At 53.2% G+C, this 26,149-nt stretch overlaps 2 protein-coding genes across 3 annotated transcripts; both read left to right on the forward strand.

The window, feature by feature from the left end:
- Positions 1-769: 769 nt before the first annotated feature.
- LRRC15 (leucine rich repeat containing 15) lies at positions 770-14,041 on the forward strand. Its single transcript, XM_045502564.1, has 2 exons — positions 770-851; positions 8,649-14,041. Exon 2 carries the CDS (start codon positions 8,654-8,656, stop codon positions 10,406-10,408), a length of 1,755 nt encoding a protein of 584 aa, XP_045358520.1. The 5' UTR covers positions 770-851; positions 8,649-8,653; the 3' UTR covers positions 10,409-14,041.
- A 2,572-nt stretch (positions 14,042-16,613) lies between these two features.
- CPN2 (carboxypeptidase N subunit 2) lies at positions 16,614-25,270 on the forward strand. Of its 2 annotated transcripts, none has more exons than XM_045502565.1 (2): positions 16,614-16,744; positions 23,312-25,270. In XM_045502565.1, the coding sequence occupies exon 2, from the start codon at positions 23,315-23,317 to the stop codon at positions 24,956-24,958; it is 1,644 nt and encodes a 547-aa protein (XP_045358521.1). In that variant the 5' UTR covers positions 16,614-16,744; positions 23,312-23,314; the 3' UTR covers positions 24,959-25,270. The 2 variants fall into 2 exon arrangements, with proteins under 2 accessions (XP_045358521.1, XP_045358522.1); XM_045502566.1 differs by having other exon boundaries at positions 16,615-16,744; positions 23,315-25,270.
- The last annotated feature ends 879 nt before the right edge of the window (positions 25,271-26,149 follow it).

The raw sequence follows: 26,149 nt of genomic DNA on the forward strand, positions 1-26,149 counted from the left end.
TTATTGAGGCTGCATCTTGGAGAAGATGCTAGGGTTTGGCTGCCTCCTCACCCCATAAACTATGACTTATTTCTCTTCTTCCCCAGGTCCTCTTGGTGATACCAAGAACAGAAATGGTTTCTTGTCCCCCACTTAGGGCAGCCGGGAGTGGGCTCCAATGCAGAGGTGAAGGTCACAGGGAGCCTCTCATTCTTAAATATGCCCCTTGACTGCATGCCCTTATCTCTGTGGGGCGGCAGCCAGGGAGCAGAGGATGATATCAGAAGGGAAACGAAACTTTGTTTTTTTTGGGGGGAGGGGGCACGGCTGGGGGGTACTTTATCTCTCTTTGGAACTTAAATGCTTTTCCCACCAGGTTAACAAATAAGCAAATTGGGTTAGGCACAGAAGAGTGTTCCTTGTATTATTCTTGCAAATTATCCATAAATTTGAAATTACTTCCGAATTTCAAAGAAAAAGGGAAAAAAAATCAATGCTTTTCTACAGCCACGGAGCTTTCCCAGAGCCGAAGTGGCCAAGGCAGCGACTGAGTCCCAATGGAGCATTGGAGGCAGGAGGAGAAAATGTTCTGTAAAAAACACACACACACACACACACACAACTAAATCATGCAGGAGAAGTCCCCGCATCCTGCATCTCCGAGGAGGCTGTGCCCACGGCTGGGCCGCCCGCCGCCCCGGCCACAGCCCCTCCCCGCCACCGCGCCGACACTGCCCCCGGCGGTGACTCACGCCAGGACCGTTTAAATACGGGGAGTGACGGGCCCGCCGCACTCATGCTGCCGCCTTGAGCCGGCAGCGTCCTGCTCTCGGGCTCCCTCTGGTCGACGGCGGGCGGGCGCCGAGCTGCTGGTAAGTGGGCAGGCCGGCCGCCGCGCCCTCCCTCCCTCCCTCCCTCCTGCCGGCCAGCGCCCCGGCTCTGTCCCCCACCTCGCGTCTGGCAGGCCGGCGTCCCGGGAAGAGGCTGGCGGGGTGCCTGGGGATGCTCTCCGGAGGGGGCCAACCCCCGCGAGCCTGGGGCCACCCGCCCCCTGCCCCACTTACCCTTACCGCCCCATGAGGTCAGTCTGCGGTGCTGCCCAGGTAGTTTTCAGATGCCCCGAAAGTTAACTAAATTATCACTGGGACTGTGCTATTAGGGGAAGAAGTTCCCTTTTTCCAAGGTTCGGGTTATTTCGAACCCGCGTCCTTTCCCCCAGCACTTACTGTGGTGGCCGCCAGTGGCCTGCCCGCGTGTGGGTCTGTCCAGGACCAGTGGAGGGTTTCCCAGAAGACAGATCTGTCCTCTTTTCCGGGCCTTATGATTGCTACGAAAGTGGCTTCAGCAGAAGTGCCCGCCCAGTTCGGATCTCCAGTTTGGATTTCGGCTGTGGACTGAGCATCGTTTCGGGGTCTAAGTTTGTGTGTGGCTTAGGCGGCCGGCAGCCTTGCCCTCTCGCCAGCCAGATGTGTCTGGGGGTGGCCGGGGCTGCTGGCTCTGAGCTGGGAGTCGGGGCTGGGTGTGCATGTAAAATCCTGTGACTGAGGCACCCTTACCCGCATCTCTGCTCAGATGTAGAGGCAGGAGTGGGGCCACGGAACCAACTGTGGAAAAGCAGAACTTTTCTAGAGCTTCCCCCCTGTGCTGAAGTGTGAGAGAGCCAGCCTACCTCCAGGGCCAGATGTATTACCTCAGGGCAGGCCGCGATGCTCTTGGATTAAGGTGTCACTCAGACTGAAGGTGCCAGCACCTTCTCGGATTATAGCACTGGATCTCCAGCGACTCCCAGATATGCTGGCGCCACCGTCTCCATAATTTAGAAATTCTCTAACGGCTGTCACTTCTTTCACTGCACTGATGGGACAGCTGGGGTACAGTCAGGACCGGACAGTCCCATTTGCCTGTGGTCTTGAGTCAGTGGGTGGGCTCGGCAGTGATGAGACAGGCCTGGGAGAGAGGTCAGGGCCAGGGGGGAGCGTTGTAAACAGACCCTGCAGAAAGTCAGGGCACTGGAGGCTACCTGGGCTTGCTCTGTAAATGCCGGGGGGGTGGTGGGCTGCAGATGGGAGTAGTTCCAGATGCCGAGACATAAGGAGAGATGGGGGAGAAGCTGTCCCCACTCGGTCCTGCCAGCACATGCTCCCGAGGCTGTGATTACACATGGCAAATTGCTTCCCTAAATCCCAACCACGAACGAATGACTATAACTTCTGGTTTCACTGCCTCTCTGGGGCTTTTGGGACATAGGATTTAGAAACTTTTTCCAAGATGCTTTGTTGAGAGGTTCATCCATTTCTGTCTGTTTTGGGTCCCCTGGGGGTCACCCCGAGCAGGGGGCTGTAGCCAGTGGCTTCTTTCATAAAAACGTGGGTCGAGTGGGAGCTTCTCCCCTGCTCCGCTGGCAACTTTGTTAGTATCTCCTGCCCCTTCCTGCGAGCTAATTACAGGCCTGCTTTGGCCTCTGCAGGAAGCCCTACCTCCCCTAACCCTGGGGCTGGAAAGGACTTGCTTTTTTCTTACTCATGTTCATTTTTAAACAAGTGAAGAATGTTTTGGCTTTGAAGGACCAGGAGAGATGGGGTCAACAATCGAGTCAGGTGGGGGATGAGCCTTGGGGCTCCAGCATGCTTTGTGTTTGGGGTAGAGCATTCCTAATTTAGGTAAAACCCCGAGGGGGCTGTGTGTTCAGATTATGGGATTAATCCCTTCTGGCAACCCCTTCTGTCCCTGCCCTCTGCTCTTCCAGGCCACTCAGGTGAAATTGAGCCAACATAGCATCAGAGCAGCCTTGAGGAAGGACATCCCTCAAACAATGCAGGCTGGGAGTAGGGAGGGGTACTTGATCTTGGTTAATAATGCTGGGCAGCTGGAGGGTGGATTGCATGTGAGCCTGAGATCATTTTAGGACAGAGGGAGTAAAGCCACCTCTTCCCCCCTTTCAGGCACTGCCAGACACGTGGTGGATAAGGTCCTGAAGCCTCGTGATAAGGTTCAGGGGCTCACCAAGCTCTACAGTTAGGCAGAGTCCTGATCTGGATGTCAGGAATCTTCAACTGACTGTATGACCTTGAACAAGTCCGTTCCTCCTCTGGACCCCTTAGTTTTCCCATCTACAAAATGACCAGATGGTTTGACAGGATAGTCAAAAGGCCCTTGCACCTCCGATGCCCTGGGCTCTAAGTGCTGCTTTTGGAAATAGCCTCTACTGCTACGTTCAAATTAGCACAAATCTCAGATTTCTGACAGCGGTGACGAAAGGGCCAGGGAAGGGAATATTGGTAGAGGTCTCTGGGCGAGGTCTGTGATTTGGCCTTCAGCCTCCTTGATCCTGAGGTCAGTCTCTCTCTTCTTGGCAGGAAATGACACAGGTCAGGAGTATGTATCTGAGCTGGGCTAGACCCCAATGAGTGCTTCTGAGTATAGACCATGGACACCTACATCAGTGTCCCTTGGGGCATTTGTTAAATGCTGCAGAGTCTGGGGCCCACCCAGGCCTAGGAATCAGGATCTCTGTGGGTGGAGTCTCAAGAGAGCCTGGTTTTACTCAACAGCAGAATGAACAGTAACTACCAGTGACATTTATTGGGTACTCATTCTGTGCCAAGAACGACTCTCAGTGCTTTGTGGGTAGGATTCATTTAATCCCCACAGCTGCAATGCTACTTCAATTCAACAAGCATCCCAGTATCTTCCAGGTGATTTTTATCTACTGATTTGGGGTGTAGGGTGGTTACCCCCCATTTAGTGCGATGGGGACGTCTGGATGCACTGAGCCTCTCAATCAGTGGCTTTAAGCCCGTTGACCAAGCACTGATGAGCAACTTGATAGAGGCTGATACTGGCTGGAGGGGGTGGCAGAGTTGTTGGGGGTGGGGGAAGACAGCCCCTCAACAGCTCCAAGCCTGACATCTCCCTCGGCTGGATGGGGCAACATGTCACTGCAGGTGAGGCCATGCTTAGGGGAAGACCTCTGTGGGGAGAGGGCATAGGCCAGGGAAGGAGATCTTCTCTCGGTTCCTCAGTTTCCCCGGGTGCACTGGAGGGGGTCAGGACCAGAGGCTCCCCAATCCCATGAAATGGCTCTTGGCTATTTGAAGATGCACTGATTAAGAAGCAGGGTTGCCCTGCCTGGGAAACTTCTGCAACAAGGTAGACCTGAAAAGATGGGTATGAGTTCCTCAGTCTTGGCATGAAGGGGCCGGGCCAGGTAGCGTTGCCGGCCATTCAGGGTAACCTGCATGGTCTATGGGAGGGAGGGTAGGTGAATGGTGGGGCTTTAGGCCAGATTTCCCTTCTGTCTCCAGTCAAGGGCCCTTGGAAGTCTTTACAGGAGGCCTGGAGAATGTACCCAAACTCACACTCCAGTTTAACATCAAGACCAGCGTCGCACATCTGTCTCCCAGGCTTTTTCCAGAAGTTTGCTCCGTGGCATTGCAATAAGAAGGCATCTCCTCCCAGGGAACCTCATGTTTAGGGGATGTGAATGATGGTAATAAACCAAAAAAGTGCCAACCCACCAACCAACAAAGCCCAAGGCTTCAACGCTAATTATGTGTTCACTCATGAGTCACAGGCAGTTCTTGCTGAAGAGACTCACAAAGTGCCTGGGCCAAGTGCTTCTACTCCTGGGGAGGGACCGCGTCGGGGTGTCCGGGTGAGCTGCCTGTCCGTCTGCTTGGCTTACTGAATTCCTGGGCCGGCGACAGACCCCGGGCTGTCCCTCCTCCTAGGACAGGGGCTGGGCTGAGTTGCTGCAGTGACTGAGGACGCCTTTGGCCGCCTGGAGGAGGAGGGTATAATTAGGGTAGCTTTGTGGGTCTTTAACTGGCATTTGTCACGGCTGCCAAGCGGCACCGGGCAGCGTGTGCTATTAGGCTGCTGTGTGCCGGGCTCCTGAGCACGCCCGCAGCACTCGCTGGCTGGCCAGCCCCGCGCCTGTGGCCCCTCCGTCCCCTGAGGGCTCTGTAGCTGGGTTGGAGGTGGGCCCTCTGGAGGTCCTTTGGAGCAGTCGGTTCCTTGTGGTGGGAACAAGTGCTGGAAAACAGGAAGCTGCTGCGTGTGGCGCTGGGGCGGACTCCGCAGACATAAGGATTTATAAGAAGGAAAATCTGCAAATTCTTGCAATGTTTGTCAAGCTGAGTGTGGTCCATTTTAAACAACAGTGGCTCTGTTCCCATAAGGGAATTATCTTTTCTCTCTTCTTCTCAAGCCGTGAGGCACCCTCCCCTGGCCCTGGGCCCTCCCTGAGACTGGCATGACGCCCTCCCCACCTCCCCCCGCCCCAGCTGGGGAATGCAGACTCAGGGAAGGTCTGAGATGGCTTCCTCAGAGGGCATCTCATCCCACACCCTCACTTACAGATGAGGAAATCTGACAGGGACTGCCTTGGACTTGCCAGGTTGTGGGCACTTAAGTTAGTCCCCGACATTGGGACCACAGCACCATTTTGAAGCATGGTGAGCATAGAAGTAGACATTAAAAATAAATGAAGCACATCGCATTACCAGGAGCATTTAGAGCTTCTCCTTTTTTTTTTTATTTTTTAATTTTTTAATATTTATTTATTTTTGAGAGAGAGACAGAGGCAGAGCATGAGGGGGGGAGGGGCAGAAAGAGAGGGAGACACAGAATCCGTAGCAGGCTCCAGGCCCTGAGCTGTTGGCACAGAGCCCGACGTGGGGCTCGAACCCACAGACTGTGAGTCCCTGACCTGAGCTGAAGTCGGACGCTTAACCAACTGAGCCACCCAGGCGCCCCATTTTGTTAAGCCAGTCCAGGGGGTCTTTCACACACACATGTACCAAGGAGATGGGCAAACACCCACACCTGTCCACACAGATCCTTGGGAGCACAGGCACAATTAGCTGGGTATATGGATCTCACATCCTTGCTCTGGACTCAGCCTTAGAATCCCAAAATCTTGGGGGATAGACAGGACATCAGCTGTCATCCAGTTCAATACCCTCCCAGCTGTAGGAATCTCCCCTCCAGCATCCTTTCCAGAGAGTTGGTCTGCCTCTGCTTGAACACTTCCAGTGATGGGGAGCTTACTAACGCCATGGGTTGTCCATTCTGATTCAGACAGTGGTGAGCTGAAATGTGCTCCCCTAAAGTTTCTGCACACCACTTTTGACCTCTGGAGCCACAGTAAGGCTGCCTTCTGTGTCCCAGGGCAGTCCTTCATGTATTCTTGGCAAGTGCTTATAGCCTCCTCCTATCTTCTTCCAGGTATCTATCCACAGTTCCTTCAACGGGTGCTCGGAAGTTCTCATTTCTAGGTCCCCTCACCGTCCTCTTACCCCTCTCTACAGGGCCTTCAAGGGACCAGTTTGTTATTGGCCTTCTTGAAGCTGGGGCACAGAAGCACAGGTGTGGCCTGATGAGGGCCATGTAGAAGAAGACCATCACTTTCTTTGTTCCACACTTAATACTTCTGTTAATGCAGGCTAAGATCAACATTAGTTTTTCTGGTCAGTCTTCTTTCTCTGCTACTATCAGTAAAAAGTCTTAAGTCTTTGCCCTGGGGTGGATGTTGAGTCACTTTTTCTGTGCCCCCTGTTTAGGCTGTTCATTTTCCACTCTTAAGTTCTGGACCTTCTTTTGTCTATACAAATTTGTGCTTCTGGATGTGTCTATAGCTTCATCGGACCCCATTCCTCTGCATCTAGACTCTGGTGGCCAAGTTTTTCTTTCTTTCTTTTCTCCAACACATTACATAGTTACTCAAGTCCTTAATGTAAAAATACAACAGGTCGGGGCTTGGATGGGCTGTGAATAAATGAAAAATCAAGGTTTGGGTGGGTAGAGATAAACTTGGGTTCTGTCCTCAGAGTAGGCTTGTTGAGAGGGCAGGGAAAGGGTGCACTGAGTTAAGGCCAGGTTGGGAAGCTTGGATTATTCTGAGTTATGGGCCAGACTTTGGACTCCATGAGTTCAGGAAGAGAGGCTAGAGAAATACCTTCCCCACCCAGCCAGTTTATGCCTCACATGCCATCATTTCAGATTCCTTGCTCTGACCTGTATTGCATTGCAATAACACTCAGAGCACTCACCCAAGAATCTGGAGGTCCCGAATTTAAGCTCTGAGCCTCAGTTTCCCTGCTTCCTTCATCCCCAGAAAATAGTGCGGATGTATGATCAGCCGTTCTTCGCCCTTTGGAAGTTAGAGACCCCTTTGAACCTCAGTTCGAAGTTACAGATACTGCTTTACACATACTCAGAAATCTCTAATCCCCTTGAGTAAGATTTCCAAGATTAAAAACACTTTGAGGCCTTCTTGTCTCCATGAGTCTATAGAGTCCAAGTTGTGGATGACCTTGAACAACTGCACGCATTTGCACAACACTGTGCAGGACACCCCCACATCCATTCTTCTGTTTGCTCCTCCCAGCGGCCTCAAGAAGGGGCAGAGGCTATCCTCCCAATTTAACACACGAGAAAGCTGAGCTTGAAGGTTTCAAGTTTCCTTTCAGGTCAAACAGCTAGTTAGTGGTTCTTAACTCTACGTAGGGCTCAGTGCCCACAGCTCATGGCTGCACCACATTGTGTACATTATATATCTAATTATATATATATGTACATATCTGTATATGTATCACTTCTGACCTCTGATCTTAAATATCACCTCTGACCTCAAATATCGAACCTTTCATGGGTTTGGGCTCCATTCCCAGATCAGCACCATGCCCTGTGGGAGCATATGGCCCTACCACCTTTCAGCTCAAAGTGCATCTCAAGTTTTCTGGGACTTACTCAAGGCCACTCAATGTTTCTTTGTGGAAACTGGAACTACCCAGAAGGTAGACCCCAGGCATTGGCTCCTTCCAGAGAGACAGGAAGTGGCATAGATAATTTCCTTTCACTGGGAAGGGTTTGAATTAAAGCCGGGAAGGGGTACCGAAGGGCCAGGTTGTCAGTGGTGGTGATGGGGCAGGGCAGTGCCGGGAAGTGCCAGGCAGAGGAAAAGCTGAACTTGCCCTCTCGTCCTTTCTGCCAGATCAGCAGCGCATCCCACCTTTGTTGGCTGCTGCTGCTTTCCCAGAAGAGGTCCATGTTTGTGGTCTTAGCATCTTCTGCCAGGTCTCATTTCCTATCTGCTCCTCCCCAGGAGGTCATGTTCAACCCGCAAGTTAGTTGCGCTGTGAGGGATACAAGGATGTGTCTGATCCAGAGGGCTGGATCCAGGGTACAACCCAGACAAGATACTGTTCCTGCCTGAAGGAATCTCTGGGGATGAATGATGAACATCCCTGCCCTTGAAAAACTTATTGACTAGAGAGGGACAGAGACGGGGACGCAACGAATTCCGAACGAGGCCAGCTGTGGCATGGCCATAATGGACACTGGGAAGACCACCTGCGTGGGAGGGTAACTAATGCTGACTCACAGAATCTGGGGAAAGCTCCTAGAGGCGACTGCATTTGAGCGAGACTTGGAAGTATGGGGAAGATTTAGATGAGGACAAAGAGCACTCCGGGTGGGGGAATTGCTTGGCATGTGGGAAAGGTGAAGGGGCTTGCTGACCGGACCGTAAGTAGCATATGGCAGGGCATATGGTTGTGGGGTTCAAAGGCAAGCTGGTGTTTGGCACCAAAGGTTGACGTGGGCTTAAAAATAACAGCAGTGTTGGTGAGATGACCCTGACTCACGTGTGCTCTCTCCCCTTGCAGAGGCCATGTCGCTGAAACATTACCTTCTTTTGCTGGTGGGCTGCCAAGCCTGGAGTGCAGGGCTGGCCTACTATGGCTGCCCAACTGAGTGTACCTGCTCCAGGGCCTCCCAGGTGGAGTGCACTGGGGCACGCATCGTGGCAGTGCCCACTCCCCTGCCCTGGAACGCCATGAGCCTGCAGATCCTCAACACGCACATCACTGAACTCAACGAGTCCCCATTCCTCAACATCTCAGCCCTCATTGCCCTGAGGATTGAGAAGAACGAGCTGTCTCACATCGTGCCAGGTGCCTTCCGTAGCCTGGGCTCGCTGCGTTACCTCAGCCTTGCCAACAACAAGCTTCAGGTGCTGCCTATTGGCCTCTTCCAGGGCCTGGACAACCTCGAGTCGCTCCTTCTGTCCAGCAACCAGCTGGTGCAGATCCAGCCGGCACACTTCTCCCAGTTCAGCAACCTCAAGGAGCTGCAGTTGCACGGCAACCACCTGGAATATATCCCTGATGGTGTCTTCGACCACCTGGTGGGCCTCACCAAGCTCAATCTCGGCAAGAATAGCCTCACCCATCTCTCGCCCAGGGTCTTCCAGCGCCTGGGCAACCTCCAGGTCCTCCGGCTGTATGAGAACAGGCTCTCAGAAATCCCCATGGGCACTTTTGATGGGTGTGGAAACCTCCAGGAGCTGGCCCTGCAGCAGAACCAGATTGGCATGCTCTCCCCTGGCCTCTTCCACAACAACCGTAACCTCCAGAAGCTCTATCTGTCCAACAACCACATCTCCCAGTTGCCCCCTGGCATCTTCATGCAGCTGCCCCAGCTCAACCGTCTCACGCTTTTTGGGAATTCCCTGAAGGAGCTCTCTCCGGGGATCTTTGGGCCCATGCACAACCTGCGTGAGCTTTGGCTCTACGACAACCACATCACTTCTCTGCCTGACAACGTCTTCAGCAGCCTCCGCCAGCTGCAGGTCCTGATTCTCAGTCGTAACCAGATCAACTACATCTCCCCAGACGCCTTCAATGGGCTGGTGGAGCTGCGGGAGCTGTCCCTCCACACCAATGCGCTTCAAGAGCTGGACGGGAATGTCTTCCGCATGTTGGTCAATCTACAGAACATCTCCTTGCAGAACAACCGCCTCAGACAGCTCCCAGGGAATATCTTTGCCAATGTCAATGGCCTCATGACCATCCAGCTGCAGAACAACCAGCTGGAGAACCTGCCCATGGGCATCTTCGATCACCTGGGGCACCTGTGTGAGCTGAGGCTCTATGACAACCCCTGGAGATGCGACTCAGACATCCTACCACTCCGCAGTTGGCTTCTGCTCAACAAGCCCAGGTTGGGGACAGATACTCTCCCGGTATGTTTCAGCCCACCCAGTGTCCGAGGCCAGTCCCTCATCATCGTCAGCGTCAGTGCCGCTGTCCCCAGTGTCCAGGTCCCAGTGATCCCCGAGGTGCCCAGCTACCCGGAAACACCACAGTACCCGGACACACCCAGCTACCCCGACACCACCCCCATCTCCTCCACTACTGAGTTCACCAGCTCCGTGGAGGACTACACCGACCTGACCACCGTTGAGGTCACCGATGACCGTGGCACGTGGGGCATGACCCAGGCCCAGAGCGGGCTGGCCATTGCCGCCATTGTCATTGGCATCATTGCCCTGGCCTGTTCCCTGGCTGCCTGCATCTGCTGTTGCTGCTGCAGGAAGAGGAGCCATGCGGTCCTGATGCAGATGAAGGCACCCAATGAGTGTTGAAGAGGCGGGCTGGAGGCGGAGCTGGGGGACAGTGGGACCACTGGAAGATCTGGGAATTTCATTGTTCCACCTCCACCCCTGGGTCCACAGAGCCATCCCCTGCTTCCTCTCTGCTCCCCAAGAGAAAGGCTCCCCCCCCCACTTTTTCCTGACCTGCCTTGTTCTCCTATAGAGAATCAGCTCTTGCAGGGCCTTCTTAACCACCAGGGAGATCGAACTGGCCACGGCAAAACCCCCCTGGGGTTTCTAATTCATGTCTAATTCACTCGAGAAGGCCCCTCTCCACAGCCTCACCAGCTCTCCTCCAAGAACAAGCTTCCCTGTGTCCACGGCCCTGCTGGCCTCTGTAGACTCCGTTCCCATGTCTGCTCACTTTGTGGGACTAGTTCTCCCCGGGGGGAGGGGGGCAGCTCCCCTCCCAAGTATGATGTAAGTTGATTCCCCTTCCTTCGCTTCCCCCCCGCCTGTGGCATGGCTGTCCCCTGTCAATGTTCTGCTCCTGAAGGCAGGGTGAGTTCTGTCCTCAAAGAAGGCTTCCACCCACTCAACTGGCTTCCTGAGAGTGGCCAAGCACCCTGGCTTTCGGATGCTGTGAAAGAGACAAGGAGGGACCATGTCGCTCAGTTCCTGTGGAGAGGGCCGCTGTCAACATCTCTCACGGGGTCGTTATCTGGAAAAGGAAGAAGGGCACCAGTGCAATAAGTCAGCCTCGTGGAGAATATTTCTGAACTGCAGACTTTGCTTTGAAAATTTTGGTCCCTTGGGGAATAAGATCATGTAGAATGTCTGCCCCCTAAAAACATTTAAAATCAGCTTATTGGTACTGGATGGAGAAAGCACCCAGGTACCAGGGGGCCTTTATGTTCACCCCTAGGGTTTTTCTCTTTTAACTTTTTATTGAAGTGTAGCATACATACAGAAACGTGGGAGTGTGATCATGTAGAGTTGGATGGATCTTCACGAACAGTTCATACCCATGTAATCAGCATCCACATCAAGAAACAGAGTATCACTAGTATCTTCAATCCTGGGCTTTAACTGGAGAATACAGGCTTTTGGAGATGGGTCCCCATGAGCCAAGCCAGCCCCTCAATGTCCCTGCCAGCCAGCCCTTGCAAAGGCCCAGCTGCCAGGGGTGGCGGAGAGGATGTGGGTACATTCCGGCCTAGACAGCAGATGTTATTAGATCCCCACGCCCCAAGGCACCCAGGATGGCCAGGTTAGAGGCATCTCGACTGCAGAAGACCTTTCTCTGCCCGCAAGCTGTCTGCTGCTGATCGGAGGCCCCTCTGCCTGGTCCTTTTATGGGCATGCTATGCCTTATATCTGTTTTTAATTTTCACTCCCCATTTGAGGGAAGTGAAATAGTTCAGAGATGAGATCCTTTAATTGAAAAGCCAACTGTAATGGAACCCGGTAATCCTGTTAGCGTGGTAAAATCCCCCATCAGTCAGCAAGACACGGACGTTCATCACATACAGCAGGCAACATCAGGGCATACAGAGAGGTCACGCTGGGTCAGGGGGCTCTCTGGGACTCCTTGTGCCTGTGGCCTGGTTATGAGAGTGGAGTTGTTTGGTCTGGGGTTATAATAGTCACATAAATGCCTGCCTTTGTCACCCTTCCTGCTCTGCACACATTCACACTGGTAAAGAAATTTTGCTCAGGGCAACTCACATCTTCGTCTGGACAACTGGTCTATCAGTTGAGAGGTAAAAACAGTGAAATGGAGAATTTCGGGTGCCTATGTCTGCCCAGGAAAGAGCTGCAGCCAATGCTATCACGATTGGGAAACCCTGACTGGCTCTTACGAGTTTCCTCTGTAGCACAAGACGAATGGGAAATCCCGCGAGGCCTTAGCAGCACGGTGCTACCAGGTTCCCAACAAAAAGGGTCCGTGAAGGGATGTGCTAACTAGTACACTTAGTAGTGTTATACTCTCTGTCCCAGAGAATCTGGGAGAGACAGGGCTTGTCAAAGGCAAAAGACATCTTCTCTCCAAGGTAAATCTGGGCCTCCAAAATGTTTTCAAAATATTTATAGCAACTAGTGGACAGGTACTGACACTTGCCAGAGCATGAAAGGAAGTGAGCCCAGAGCTTGGGGCATGGGCATCATTCCACTGATGGTGCTGCCCTATTCGATCCTGGGGCCATCAGGGGAAGCTGCCTGCTTTCCACCAGACAGGAAGCATGGTGTGGCACCGCCTCTGGTGTCTCATTGTACAAGGGTGCAAGTGGGCCAGAGATGGCAGGGAGGTGAGGAAGGAGTCATCTTCATCCAGTGTGTCCCCTTTACCTGACCCTCTGGCTTGCCTGTCCCTTTCTTTCATCAGAGTGGCTTGGATGGAGCCACTGGGCCTCCAATTCTTCGGCAGGCGTCTTGGCCTCTCTGCACCATGTTGTCTGGTCAGAAAGCTACCAGAAAAGGTGGGTGGAGTTTCCTTTCCAACAAGACATTGCATTTGCTCACTTCTCAGCGCTGGAGCGAGCTGCTTTGTCCCCCAAGGTTGAGGTAGGGCACAGAGTTCACTTTAATTTTTCACCTTGCCGGTACTAGCAGCTTCCATTAATGTTAATGTTGCAGGAAAGATAATAAAAGCCAGTTAGAACCACTGTTTAGTGACGATGCTTACTTAAGTGCGTAGATACCCTTTAAAGCACTTAACGAGCATTTTCTTTTTAAACTTCACAACACCCTTGTGCATAGGTACTACCGTTATCCCTTTGAAATGGGTCTAAAATCACTTTCTTTCGCAACGTTATTCAGTGGGCTGTGGGTTTCCTTTCTGTCTTCAAACTTTGTACGAGACCTTGTGGCCTGTCCTGCGCTTTCATCAGTCGAGAGAATGGGAGTCACTTTCCTGTTGCTTCTTATAGTCCCAGGCATGGGAACCTCATGTGGTAGTGTGTGGACCAGAAGCCTGGTCAATACGGGAAAACATGAAGTTCACCCATCCCTTACAGAAAAAAGGCCCCTCTCATGGAAACTGTTGGGGCTGTGTGTGCGCTCTCTTCCTCTTTAGGAGTTAAGGGCGCAGCTCAGCTCTCAGGACTCTTCATGGGCAACAACACAAGTTCACAGCCCTTCAGATGTCAGTGCAGAGCAGTTCCAGGAATCTGTTTCCAAACTCAGGAAGCTTACGGAGAGCAGACAGCTAGAGATAACTAGGTAACTAGAGCCGGTAACCAGACGTTGGCTGTATCCCAGCCTTTAGCTACAAACCACTCCGAGCTCAGCCCACAGATCCTACAGTCAGAACCGAATCCAGGGTGCTGGGGAGGTGGTGGAGGGCTCGAGGAAGAAGCCATCACTGGGGTTCGGAGAGGGGGGCCGGGCGGGTGCTTCTCCAGGCCAGACTCCTCCCAGCCTGGATCTCTCCTTCACCTACGGAGAGCTCCTTCTCACCAACCTGTTGCCTTCATGCTGCATTCAAAAGTAGATCATATTCGCCTCGCTTAGAGAATCACTGCAAATAATCCCAGGTGCTTGGTAATGCGTTTAGAGATTTCTAGGCCCCCAGGGTTTTATAGAGTGTGAGCCCTGGTGGGCAGGGTTGGGGGTCCAACTTCGCTGGATGCTGCCCGTAACAACCGTGGTGTACAGAATCAACAATAAATGGTATACACAGGACGCCTGTGCTCTCTATGGACGTCTTGGCTAAGGAATCTCACACCTGTTGATTCTACTCCTGTCACATGTGTGCAAGGCTGACCCAGACAGCCCCTGACAGAGAGTAGATTCCGAGCTGGGAAAAGGCCTTTCGAAAGTGAGGGGGAACAAAAATGGAGTAACAAATGCTATCTATAGGCCACTGTGGCTGGAAGGAGTCTTAAGAATAGGTTCAACCTGAAGAAAGTGAGATCCAAGGGGGAAATGAGTTTCCCATAGTCACCTAGTGAACTGAGCTGAGCTTGGACTGCCGCGGGTCCCCAGACCTCCAGACTGGAGGTTCTTCTATGTCACCAGAAAGGCCACGAAGTCCACTCAGCCTTCATTGACTGTCCACGTACACACACACACGCACACGCACATGCACACATGCAGACTCAGGCGGACAGGACTCTCCTGCACACCTCAGGACTCCTATCAGTGCTGAGCACCAAGCTCGGTGAGTCACAGGCTGTCAGAAGACACTAGCTCCCTCCAACGTGTCCAGGTGTCCCCAGGACTCATTCAGGTCTCCAGATTGCAGGGGTTGCCATAGTGGCTGGCATAGTGCTTCAGAGAGGAATGACTCTGCTGTTCCTTTATCCCGCTGCTATGCCCAATAAAGGAGCTTCAAACTGTATTTTCCCCGGCCCTTTTAGTTCTTAGATCCCTTCTGCCAGGTGTAAGCTTGTCCCAGGAAGTTGGACCTGAATGGGGGTCAATAGTGTGCTCGTTGTGCTTCAATGACTTGGGGCAACGCTTGTTGTCTTTCCTTCACCCTGGACCTGGCCTCTTAGACAAGTTTCTGGAGTTCTGGGTAATGGAAAAAGGGGTTAGAGCCTTTATCCCATTTCCCAGAAGGTCCCTAGAGTTCCTAATGCAAATCTCCCCTTCACACACACACACATCAGCCCTCTACCACACCCATTCCACAGATGGGAATGCAAAGACTTGTAGAGATAAAATAACTTGTGTGAAGTGTGGTTAATTAGGTGAAGAGCCAGGATTCCAACCCGGATCCACTGATACCCAATTTTTCTTGTTCACCATGATATTGACAAATAGACAAACTCTCTTTCTGCAGATGAGTGTCAATGTGATAAGAACCTATTCAGAGCACAGGGCAGATTGGACTGTTCCCCTAGCCTGGCGGTGAGTCTTCTCCAGAGGTGTGCCCCCTTCATTCACCCCTTGGCCTCTGGCCATTCTTCCAAATGTGCCATCTTGCCTCTGTCAGCCTGGGTGCTATGAAGGGCGGGTGCTTTGGAGGGTGGGAGCTATGGAGGGCGGGTGCTTTGGAGGGTGGGAGCTATGGAGGGCGGGTGCTTTGGAGGGTGGGAGCTATGGAGGTCCACAGGTTTTCTCCCCTCTGACATGCTCCCATTTTCCTCCGCCAAAGTGTGGATCTGTAATATGTCTCTATTGAAAAATGTTTTCTTGCTACATTTTATCAGACCTTTGTGGTTTGGCTGATGAAATATTAGTTAATATTTGAAAAGGAGTGAGATAAATATTAATACCATGCAACGAATTTTAAAGTCAACAGTCTGCTTTGAATGGGAGACTGGACATTGAAAATCATCTGAGATTGCTTATCTGGGTCATGCCTTCACCCTGCATCCCTTAAAACATATACATGCTTGGGGCGCCTGGGTGGCTCAGTCGGTTAAGCGTCCGACTTCGGCTCAGGTCGTGATCTCACAGTTCATGAGTTCGAGCCCCGCATCGGGCTCTGTGCTGACAGCTCAGAGCCTGGAGTCTGTTTGGGATTCTGTGTCTCCGTCTCTCTCTGCCCCTCCCCTGCTCATGTTCCATCTCTCTCCTTTAAAAATAAATAAACATTAAAAAAATAAAAAAACATATATATGCTCATATACACATCCCACCCCCTCCCTCCCTTCCCCCCTCCCCCTCCCCCCTCCCTTCCCCCCTCCCCCCTCCTCCCCTTCCCTCCTCCCCCTCCTCCCACACACAGTTTGCCTCATTCTGTAGCCCCTGGATGAACCTCTCCAAACAGGAAAACCACTGCCTCCCAAGGCAATGTCTTTCATCCTTGGCTAGCCCTGTGGTGAAAGCATGCCTCTCCATATTGGGCCCAAATCCACCGCCTTCTATCTTCTCCCTTTTTAACCCAGAAAGGCTTTAGAAAGTTGGTTTATGAAACAGACAAACCAAGGAACCAGCCCACAGCCCTCTTAGAATGTCTCCTGTCATTGATAGCCCAGCAGATGTCTGTGGCTGGCTGTTTGGCTGAGGTCAGGCTCCCAGCACTGGCCTGGCCCTTCACCAGGAGAGGATATGTAGGCGTGGACCCCCGGTCCTAGTCCTCACCTCGGGATAGGCCTATTGGAAACTTTCTAGGGCCTAGTGGATGCCCTGGGGTCCTCCTGCAGGTGCCAGGCCTGGGATCTTAGCCAGATTTTGGCCTCAGTGTGGATCTGTCCATGGAAACAGTTCAGGGTTATTTTGTAATCTTTAGAGGCCTTGTGCCAGATTCTATTCTCCTGTCCTGTGACCCTGGTGACATTCCGGGAACACTTAGGCCACGTGAGGGGAGGAACCACTGCCTGGAACTTTGATCCGTGCTGGCACTGCTGGGTTCATACTGATCACAGACCACACCAGACCCTTCCGCTCCACCGGAAGAGCCAGGGCGGCCGGTGTGCACCTGCTCAGCCCCTCACGGTAGGTCTCCTGGGGTCTGTGGGGACGTGGGAGGAATCTGGCCTCAGTCCCGGCTGTGGGGCACGAGAGGGGAAGGCCACTCTCCCAGGTTTCAGAGCACGTCCCCAACTCCAGGCAGGCTGCACTATCCGCGTCCTCTGCCATGGGAGGAGAAGCCCCTGAAGTGCTCAGCCGGGTGCTCAGGTGCTGGCCTGAGGCAAGGCTTTCCTGAGATCAAGGTGACTCGGTCCCTGTGTTCTGGGGGCACATAGTGAACCGTGGGGATAAGCAGACAACCACATGCCCAGGTTTGTCTGGTTCCAGCCTCGCTTATGCCTTGTTAATATCACCCTGGCATAATTATCCATAGCTCCTGTTTTAGTCCTGGCTTAGTTGACAAAGTCTATAGTCCCTCTAGGAATAAAATACGTATGTAGCTACCTTTTATTGAACATTTACTGTTGCCCAGGTACTGTGTTAAATGCTTTATATTTACTATCTAACTTACGCACTGAATACTAATTTTAACCCCGAGGGACGGGGTTATAATCGTGCAGGGGAAAATGGAGGCTGGATGACCTGGCCAAGCCCACACAGCTTGTAGGTAGCAGTGTCAGAATTTGAACCCAGGTCACAGCCCCGGCAGAGCTCAGGTGCCCCCCGGCTCCACTAAGCAGAAGGAACATAAGGCGTGATGTACAGGGTGCCACGAGCCACAGACACTTGTGGTTCAATTCAGCACACAGCACCTCGCCCAGGCTCAGCTCGGTGCTGGGGGCGCTCCGTCAGGTTGGACCTGCTGCAGAGGACAGAAGCCCAGCCCCCTGAGGCTCACAGTCAGATGGCTACAAGTGATCAGAATTTAGAGCAGAGGAACCCAAGCGTTCCATCCACTGAGGACGGGAATGGCCTGTGGGATCCCCAGGAGATGCAGTCAAGGAGGGCTTCCTGGAGGAGGTGTGACTTGCACGGGCTGGGGGTGCAGGCAGGATGGGGAGTCTTGGGGGCATTCTAAAATGAAAAGGGCTGTAGAAACAGGAGTTAGAGGTGGCACCCTGTGGAAAGCGTTCGAGGAAACACCGTGCTCAGTTCACAACTTGTCTGATTTCACAAGGCTGGCTATCTTCGAGAACACCATGGCAGCTGGGAGGCGGGCTCTTCCAGGCTTTTGCAGTGTAATTGCAAGGAGGGAGAGAAATCAAGGGAGCCCATTATGTGTTTGGAACTGTGCTGTGTGTTTTACAGGATGACCTGAATTTTTATGATAACTTTTGATCTTATATCAAAAGCCACTGGTTTGTTATGTTTTTAGAATGTAAAACATATATGATAAAAGCAAAAGAAAAAAAGTAAAATCCCACAGTTCTATTTTTCAAAGATTACCCCAGCAAATACTTGGTGTACAATCTGAACTTTATCTAGGGGCCCACGGAGAGTCACTTCATTGACATAAAGATGTGGGTTGAAAGGCGCTGACTATGAATAACAAAAGAAGCCCCCTATTATCTCTCAGGAAGCTTCAAGGGTTTTTGGAGCTGTGTCAAGAACCATGATAAAGAGAGCAAATGTATATTTCTTTTTTGTTTTTTAATTTTTATTTATTTTTGAGAGAGAGAGAGACAGAGAGAGACAGAGTGAGAGTAAGGCAGGGGCAGAGAGAGAGAGAATCCGCATGGAATCCGAAGCAGGCTCCAGGCTCTGAGTTGTTAGCACAGAGCCTGACACAGGGCTTGAACTCACAAACCCATGAGATCATGACCTGAGCTGAAGTCAGACGCTCAACTGACTGAGCCACCCAGGTGCCCCCAATTTTTTTATGTGTATTTTTTTTTTTTTTTTGAGAGAGAGAGAGAGAGAGAAAGAACACAAGTGGGGAAGGGGCAGAGAGAGACAGAGACACAGCATCTGAAGCAGGCTCCAGGTTCAGAGCTGTCAGCACAGAGGCCAACCCAGGGCTCGAACCACAAATGTATATTTCTTATATCACCATGTCACTTACCTTACGTCATTACCAGTTCTCTTACGTGATTACCGCACTAACTGTAACAAAGCCTTAATCTAGGAAGTAGTGTTACTATCGTGACTGTTCTCAATTTACGAGTGCAGAAACTGTCCCCGAGGGGCCACTCCCCTGCCTGGGACACAGTGGGCAGCAGGGTGGGGAGGGCCGGCTGGCTGGGGTGGAGGCAGGAGCCCAGGAAAGGAGGCTGGGATCCAGGCAGTGGCAGGCGTTCCCCGGGGACCGGTATGAAGCAGTCGGTGGCTCCAACCTCTGAAGCCCCTCTTGCTGCTCTCGGATGCCCTGGGGTCCAAGAGGCAGAAGGCAGCCCTGTTGGCCATGCAGACGCCAGTGTCGACATCTCTGAGTATAGCAGCAGTCTGCTGGGGGTTTGGGGCTGGGGCTCTGGGCTCCCGTCACCCTCTGGAAGGAGTGAGGGTTGGCTTTGTGGTGGATGAGAGACTGGCTTGTGGCACACACAGAAATGTATCAACCCAAAAGCAACTTGAGAAGAGGAAAAAGTTCATCTGCAAGCAGTGAACCGCCCTCCCTGCCCCCGCCAAAGCCAGACTTCCTTGGCTTGCTAAAGGCATGGAACAGTTTTTGCGGACATTGGCTGGTCTCTGCATCAATGCAGAGGTGGTTTCTCGGATGAGAAGCAGGAATCTTCTGGCTGCCGCCCCACAGTCCCTTCTGGTACCAGGCTCCATGGTGCCTAGGCAGGGGCACTTCCCATCTCCAGAGCCCCCGGTGACCTGCTCTTAAGGGCGGTTGAGGAAGGGGCCCAAGTCCAGGGCATCCTAGCCAGAGCCATCAAAATCTGTGCTCTTCTAAACCAAGGACAAAGCAATTACATGTTTCCCTTGGCTGGGAGGAAAGAGCCAGAAAAAGTGCTACAGAGAGGCATCTTGCTGGTCCATAAATGGGGTGGTTGGACGATCTCATCAGGTTTTCCATAGGTAACTTCTGTGACGACTTCAGAACAAAGCTGGGACTGGCCTGAACTCAGAATAATCAGGGTCATTAACGCTCTGTTGCTGAACACTCACTGTGGGCAGGGCTCTGGGTTTGTAGCTTTCAACACATTTTCTCATTCAATCCTCAGAACAACTCCATGAGGAAGGTAGTATTGAAGCTTGCTGTTTTGAAGATTAGGACCTTGAAGCACAGAGAGGTTAAGTAATTCAGCCAAGGCCACACAGCTAATGAGGGATGGAGACAGGATTTGAACCCATGCTGTCTGACTCCAGAGCACAAACTCTTAGCCATTCTAGAGTGGTGACAATGAGTCTCGGGCTGAGAGTGGATCATTTGGAAGTGGTCAGTGTTCCACACCTTCACTGTGAGTGCCATCCCCTATTTCCTCCAACCCCCCCAGACCGGGCTCTTTCTTTCCTGAACTTCAGAGGCCCTGTTCTGGCCCTCTTCCCACCATGACACCTCCAAGGGGTGAGAAGTTTGCAAAACCATAGGGACATAGCCATCCGGAGGCTATGCCCCTATTTTATTTTATTTTATATTTTATTATTATTTTTTATTTTTTAGAAAGGGAGGGGAGAGAGTGTGCATGAGAGCAGATGAAGGGCAGAGGGAGAGAGAATCTCAGACAGGCTCCATGCCCAGCATAGAGCCTGATGCTGGGCTCGATCTCATGACCACGAGATCATGACCTGAGCCGAAATCAACAGTTGGATACGTAACCGACTGAGCCCCCCAGGCCCCCCAGTGCCCACATTTGAAATCATGCTTCAGGTACCCAGGGGCCACGGCTCATGTGGGCTGCCTTCCCAGGTCCATTTTCACTACGCTGATTATGTCACAGAAGTGCATGCCCTTAGGGATCTGGGGACAGACAGCACGTGAGGTCCCTTGTATATATTCACTCCAGGGCCTTCATGTCCATACTAGTGGAAGTCTTTCTGGAACCTGCCTTTGATAACCAAAGACTAAAGGGGTTTGCAAGGAAGGATACTGGCGCAGTATGCGTTATTATGCATTATGGCACATTTAACATAAAAATTGTTCTCCTCTCTTACTCTCTGGAGGAGAAGCATTCGAGTCTGCTCTCACGGCCTGGCTGATGGTCATTCACTTGGGCTTGAACCATGCTAGGGAAGGGCAAATCTATCTCCCACGCTGCTCATACCAGCGATGAAGCGTTTGGGGCCACAAACCCTAACCAAGTCCACGGTAAGCCAGCACCGTGCTGGACGCTGAGCACAGAGATGAGCAGCCTCATCTCACAAAAAAGGACAGCCATGAAAGGCCACCGTTCTGGAGGGCCCAGCTAGCTGTCAAGATGGAGAAGCAACCACCAGACACCTCATTCCTGGGCTCAAGGAAGTCTTCTGTCAGGATCCCTAGGGGCAGCCTGGGTGGGGGTGGGGCAGTGGCTGCCTCATCCTTCTCCAGAACCTCTGCTTCTTATCTGTATCCTATACGTACGACCTCAAGAGAATAAAGTCTTGTGCTCAAGCTGAACTCTGTAACCGCTGGCCTAAGCCTTGTAGCACCAGGGGGCACACGCTTGTCTGACGCTTGTTACTTTCCCGCCTGTGCCTGAGTGGCAGGCAGGCGCAGTTACTATGTGCCCTTCCCGGCCACCTCCTGTGGCTGACTCAGTGTCTCTGCAAGCATCAGAGGAGCCTCAAGGGAGGTATGCACTTTCTGTGGGACAAATGGTCCCTTCTCTATTGATTCGGCAGAAAAGTTCCTGGAAAAACTGAGTTATTGAGTGTCTGAATGGGGGGAGGGTATAGGGGGCTGTTGTAAACACTGTGTTTGCAAACGGAGCCATTTGGCCAGAAGTGGAATCTTGGAATGGAAGAGGCAGCCAGCAGAGGGCAGCAGAGAAGCAGCCAGCAAAGAGGCCGTTGGGGTCCACATTCTCCAAAACCAAGCCAATTGTGAGTGCTTACTGGGGACAGGCTGTTTCTGTATTTCTTCCTTTTCCCTTGTCTCTTTTCTTCCTTCCTCTCTCCCTTCCTAACTTCTTTTCTGTCTTTTTTGGTAAAGTCAAATGTATTCTGTCTAAAGGACATTCTGCTCTTCCCACTCTTTCGGTGTTTAAAAGAGTAATGATGTAATGATGAGTAATGATGCAAGGTGGCTTGCAACCTTGAACCATAATTAACACACTTTATTAATTTTTCGTTCCATGTTAGACACTGGCCTAAAATTTTGCTTATTTGTTCTCATTGAGTCCTCGCAGTTCCCCTGACATGGTAGGCACTACAGATGAAGTAAGACGCCCACGGTCCCACAGCTAGAATGTGATGGAGCTTGTATTCAAACTCACGGAGCTTGGGCCACTACAAGCCATGGAAACGATGGGTGGGGGGCTTAGCAACCTGGAGGGGGGGCGGGTTGCACACCCCCTAATGGGGCAACAAAGCCCCAGCCGGTCTTGTCACGTGGGAATGTGAGCCCACAGCCCCTAAATCATCCTGAAATCTGGACTTTAAAAAAATAAAATCTTTTTTAATGTTTATTTATTTTTGAAGGAGAGAAAGAGCGTGAGCAGGGGAGGGGCAGAGAAAGAGAGGGAGACACAGAACCTGAAGCAGGCTCCAGGCTCTGAGCTGTCAGCACAGAGCCTGACGCGGGGCTCGAACCCACGAACTGCGAGATCACAACCCAGGCTGAAGTCAGATGCTTAACCGACTGAGCCACCCAGGGGCCCCCTGAAATCTGGACTTTTAATGTGAGATTTCTCCATGTTTACATGTTGGCTGATAGTTCACATACAAAACAGACTGAACCCTAAAACACACTTATGACCCGCAGCGCCAATCCAATCCTGTGGTTGGATGCTGGCATTTAAAATTTTTTTTTAGTTAACGAAAAACTCAGTCCTCTTCCCTTGAAAATAGAAACCTACTGGTCTGTGGAATCCCTGCAGCTGGGACCCTCTTTGTCCACACAATGTTGGAGAGTTCCAGGGGCTCCGAGGTGGGGGGCACAGTCAGGTGGGCAGGAGAGCACTGGGCAGCCGTAGTGAGGAGCAGGGATCATTCGAGGTAAGAATGTCTTGTCCCTTCTGCTGCTCTCACCCTCAGCGGATGCACAGGAGCAGACGCTGAAATCTCCTCATAATTAGGGTCCGAAATGTGCTGAGGAAGAGTTACGGTTTAAAGATTTCCAACTCACTAGTAATCTGCCCATATTTGACCCATGACCTTAAAAAATTCCATGGGCAAAAATACCCATGCTCTCCTTACACCCCGTCTTTCATGCCTTTTTATCCCATTTCCGCCCTTTCTCTCATCTGGAAAGAGCATGGGAAGTCCCAGAGGCCTGGGTCGCTGTCCTGCCACTAACCTGCAGGGTGACTGGGCACAGGCCACATGACACTCACAGTGTCAGGAGGTCAGAATGCTGGTCCTGCTGACCTCACGAGGCTGCCTGAGGCAGTATGGGAACAACCACTGAAAACACAAACGGCTGCCCCAACGGGTGGCCTCCCTGACAGCTGATCCCCGTCCCTGTCCCCCCACCCCGGGTCTTCTGGCTGACCCAGCGGTGCGCTGGCCACCGTGCTGCACTGCCCTTAAGGCGTCACTTCTGTTTTCTCTTCCCACTGGGGTCAGGAGATGCTGCCCAGAGCCTGGCTACCCTGGGCCTGCCTCCTGCTCCTGGCCAGGCACGCCCAGCCCTGCCCGGAGGGGTGTGACTGCTTCATCGGGGAAGTGTTCTGCTCCGATGAGGGGCTGGCTGCCATCCCGCCAGACCTCCCACCACACGCCACAGACGTCATCTTCGTAGAGACCTTGTTTACCACGGTGGGAGCTGGGGCCTTCAGCGGCAGCCCCAACCTGACCAAGGTGGTCTTCCTCAACACGCAGCTCCGCCACTTGGGGCCGGACGCCTTCGGGGGGCTGCCCAGGCTCCAGGACCTGGAGATCACTGGCAGCGCCTTCTCCAACCTCAGCACCGACACCTTCTCCAACCTGACCTCGCTGGACAAGTTCACCCTCAACTTCAACATGCTGGAGGCCCTGCCCGATGGCCTCTTCCACCAAATGGACGCCCTGGAGTCTCTCCAGCTGCAAGGCAACCGGCTCCAGAGCCTGCCCGGGAGGCTCTTCCGGCCCCTGGCCCGTCTGAAGACCCTCAACCTTGCTCAGAACCTGCTGGCCCGGCTGCCCGAGGAGCTGTTCGACCCCCTCGGCAGCCTGCAGACCCTGAGGCTCAGCAGCAACGCGCTCTCCAGCCTGCCCCAGGGTGTGTTTGACAAACTGGGCTGCCTCCAGGAGCTCTTCCTGGACGGCAACTCCATCTCCGAGCTGCCGCCCACGGTGTTTTCGGGGCTCTTCCGTCTGGAGAAGCTGTGGCTGCAGCACAACACCATCAGGCACCTGCCCGGCTCCGTCTTCTCCTCCCTGGGCCGCCTGACCTTCCTGAACTTGCAGGGGAACGCACTGCGGACGCTGCCCACCGGCCTCTTCGCTCGCACCCCCGCCCTGGTCAGCCTGTCTCTGTCCTACAACCAGCTGGAGGCTGTCGGCGAGGGCACCTTTGCGAACCTGTCCAGCCTCAGTTCCCTCACGCTCTCGCACAACGCCATCCCCTGTCTCCCCGCCGGCGTCTTCAGAGACCTGGAGGGGCTGGTCAAGCTCTACCTGGGCAGCAACAACCTGACAGCCTTGCATCCAGCCCTCTTCCAGAACCTGTCCAAGCTTGAGCTGCTCAGTCTCTCCAGGAACCTGCTGACCACGCTCCCCGAGGGCATCTTTGACACCAACTACAGCCTGTTCAACCTGGCCCTGCACGGCAACCCCTGGCAGTGCGACTGCCACCTGGCTTACCTCTTCAGCTGGCTGAACCAGTACAGCGACCGGCTCTTCAACATCCAGACCTACTGTGCGGGCCCCGCCTACCTGAAGGGCCAGGTGTTGCCCGCCCTAAAGGAGGAACAGCTGGTGTGTCCCGTCACCCGGGACCGCTTGGGCATCCAGGCCCCGAGGATGGAGGACAGGGAGCCCGGGGAAAGCTGGGATCTGGTAGCGGAGGAGAGGGCAGCCGGGAGCCGGTGCACCTACAGCAACCCCGAGGGCACCGTGGTGCTCGCTTGCGACGAGACCCGGTGTCGCTGGCTGAACATCCAGCTGTCCCCGAGGCAGGGGTCGGGCTCCCCGGGACTGACCCACAATGCCAGTCAGGAGTGGGACCTGAGGTCGAGCTGCGGCTCCGTGAGGCTCACTGTGTCTATCGAGGCTCGGCCCGGGGGAGACTAAGTATAGGGTCACCGAGCCGGGAGCCTGCATGGATGACCCCCAGGGCCTGACCAGGCGGGAGGTGGGGGCGGAGGGGGAGCTGGTGCTTTGCTTTTTCAGAGGGACGGAGCTACATCTCCAAGGGAGAGGAGGCCACGCGGTCAGCTCCACCAGCCAGGGTCCCCTCGTCCTCCTCCTCCTATTCCATGATTACCACCCCAGCTCAGAGGCTGAGCGACCTACCGAGACCTGCCTCGGCCTTCCTCAAGCTTTGCAAAGCAGCCGTTAAAGCTGCACCACACGGTCTGGAGAATAAAAGAACATTCTCCCTGGTGTTTCTTGATCCTCTAATACCCGTCTCACTCTCATCCTGCCCTGAGGTTCCGGAACCTCCAGTCCACGTCCACAGCACGGAAGCTACCCTCTTTGGACATCCAGATGTCCAAAGGCCAGATGTCCCTTTCCATCTCTCTCCCTGGAAATTTGTTTTTCATTGACACTGAGGAAAACAAAGGAGGTGATAGAAGCGGGAGTGACTGGAAGGTTTAGGGGCAGAGGTGTGACTGCTCTGCGGGGCACTTGTGTCATTAAGGGCCACGTCTGGCAGCATGGCCGGGAGAAACCAGGATGAATGGTGCCTCAGGAGAGCAGACACGAGCTGTCTGGCTCTCCCCACACCAAGCCCGCTGCCCCTCACGTCCAGCAGATGACGGGGCTGCTCCTTGAGGAGGAAGGGAGGAGGGGGCATGAACTGGGTGGGCTGGCACAGAGGTGCTTCGGTTCTTAGCTTTCTGATGGCATCTGACGCCGTGGGCCACTCGCTCACTGCAGTGCTTCTCTGGTTTGCTTATAGCCCTGGCCACTCTTCAGCCCCCCGGCCACCTCTTCCATGCTGCTGCCCTGACGGTCAGCCTCCCTGGGGAATCTCATGCATGTCCCTGGGGTCCGATGCATGATGACCCAAATCTTCATCCCGGGCTCCCATCCTTCTGGCCCCCTGACGAGATATCATACTTCCCATGTACAATCATGCAGCCACAAACACGTGTAGACCAAACCCCTGTCCCCAGTTCCTCCCGGATTCCCACGGAGCAGATTGCCAAGGCCAGGGGCCGAGCGTGTTCTCCAGTCTCTGCTCGGCCTTGATCTCCACGGCCTACCAGTTGGTGGATGCCCATGAGTACCCCTCTCGCCATTTCTCCCTCCCCCATT

The sequence above is a fragment of the Leopardus geoffroyi genome, chromosome C2 (assembly GCF_018350155.1).
Source record: "Leopardus geoffroyi isolate Oge1 chromosome C2, O.geoffroyi_Oge1_pat1.0, whole genome shotgun sequence".
NCBI lineage: Eukaryota > Metazoa > Chordata > Mammalia > Carnivora > Felidae > Leopardus > Leopardus geoffroyi.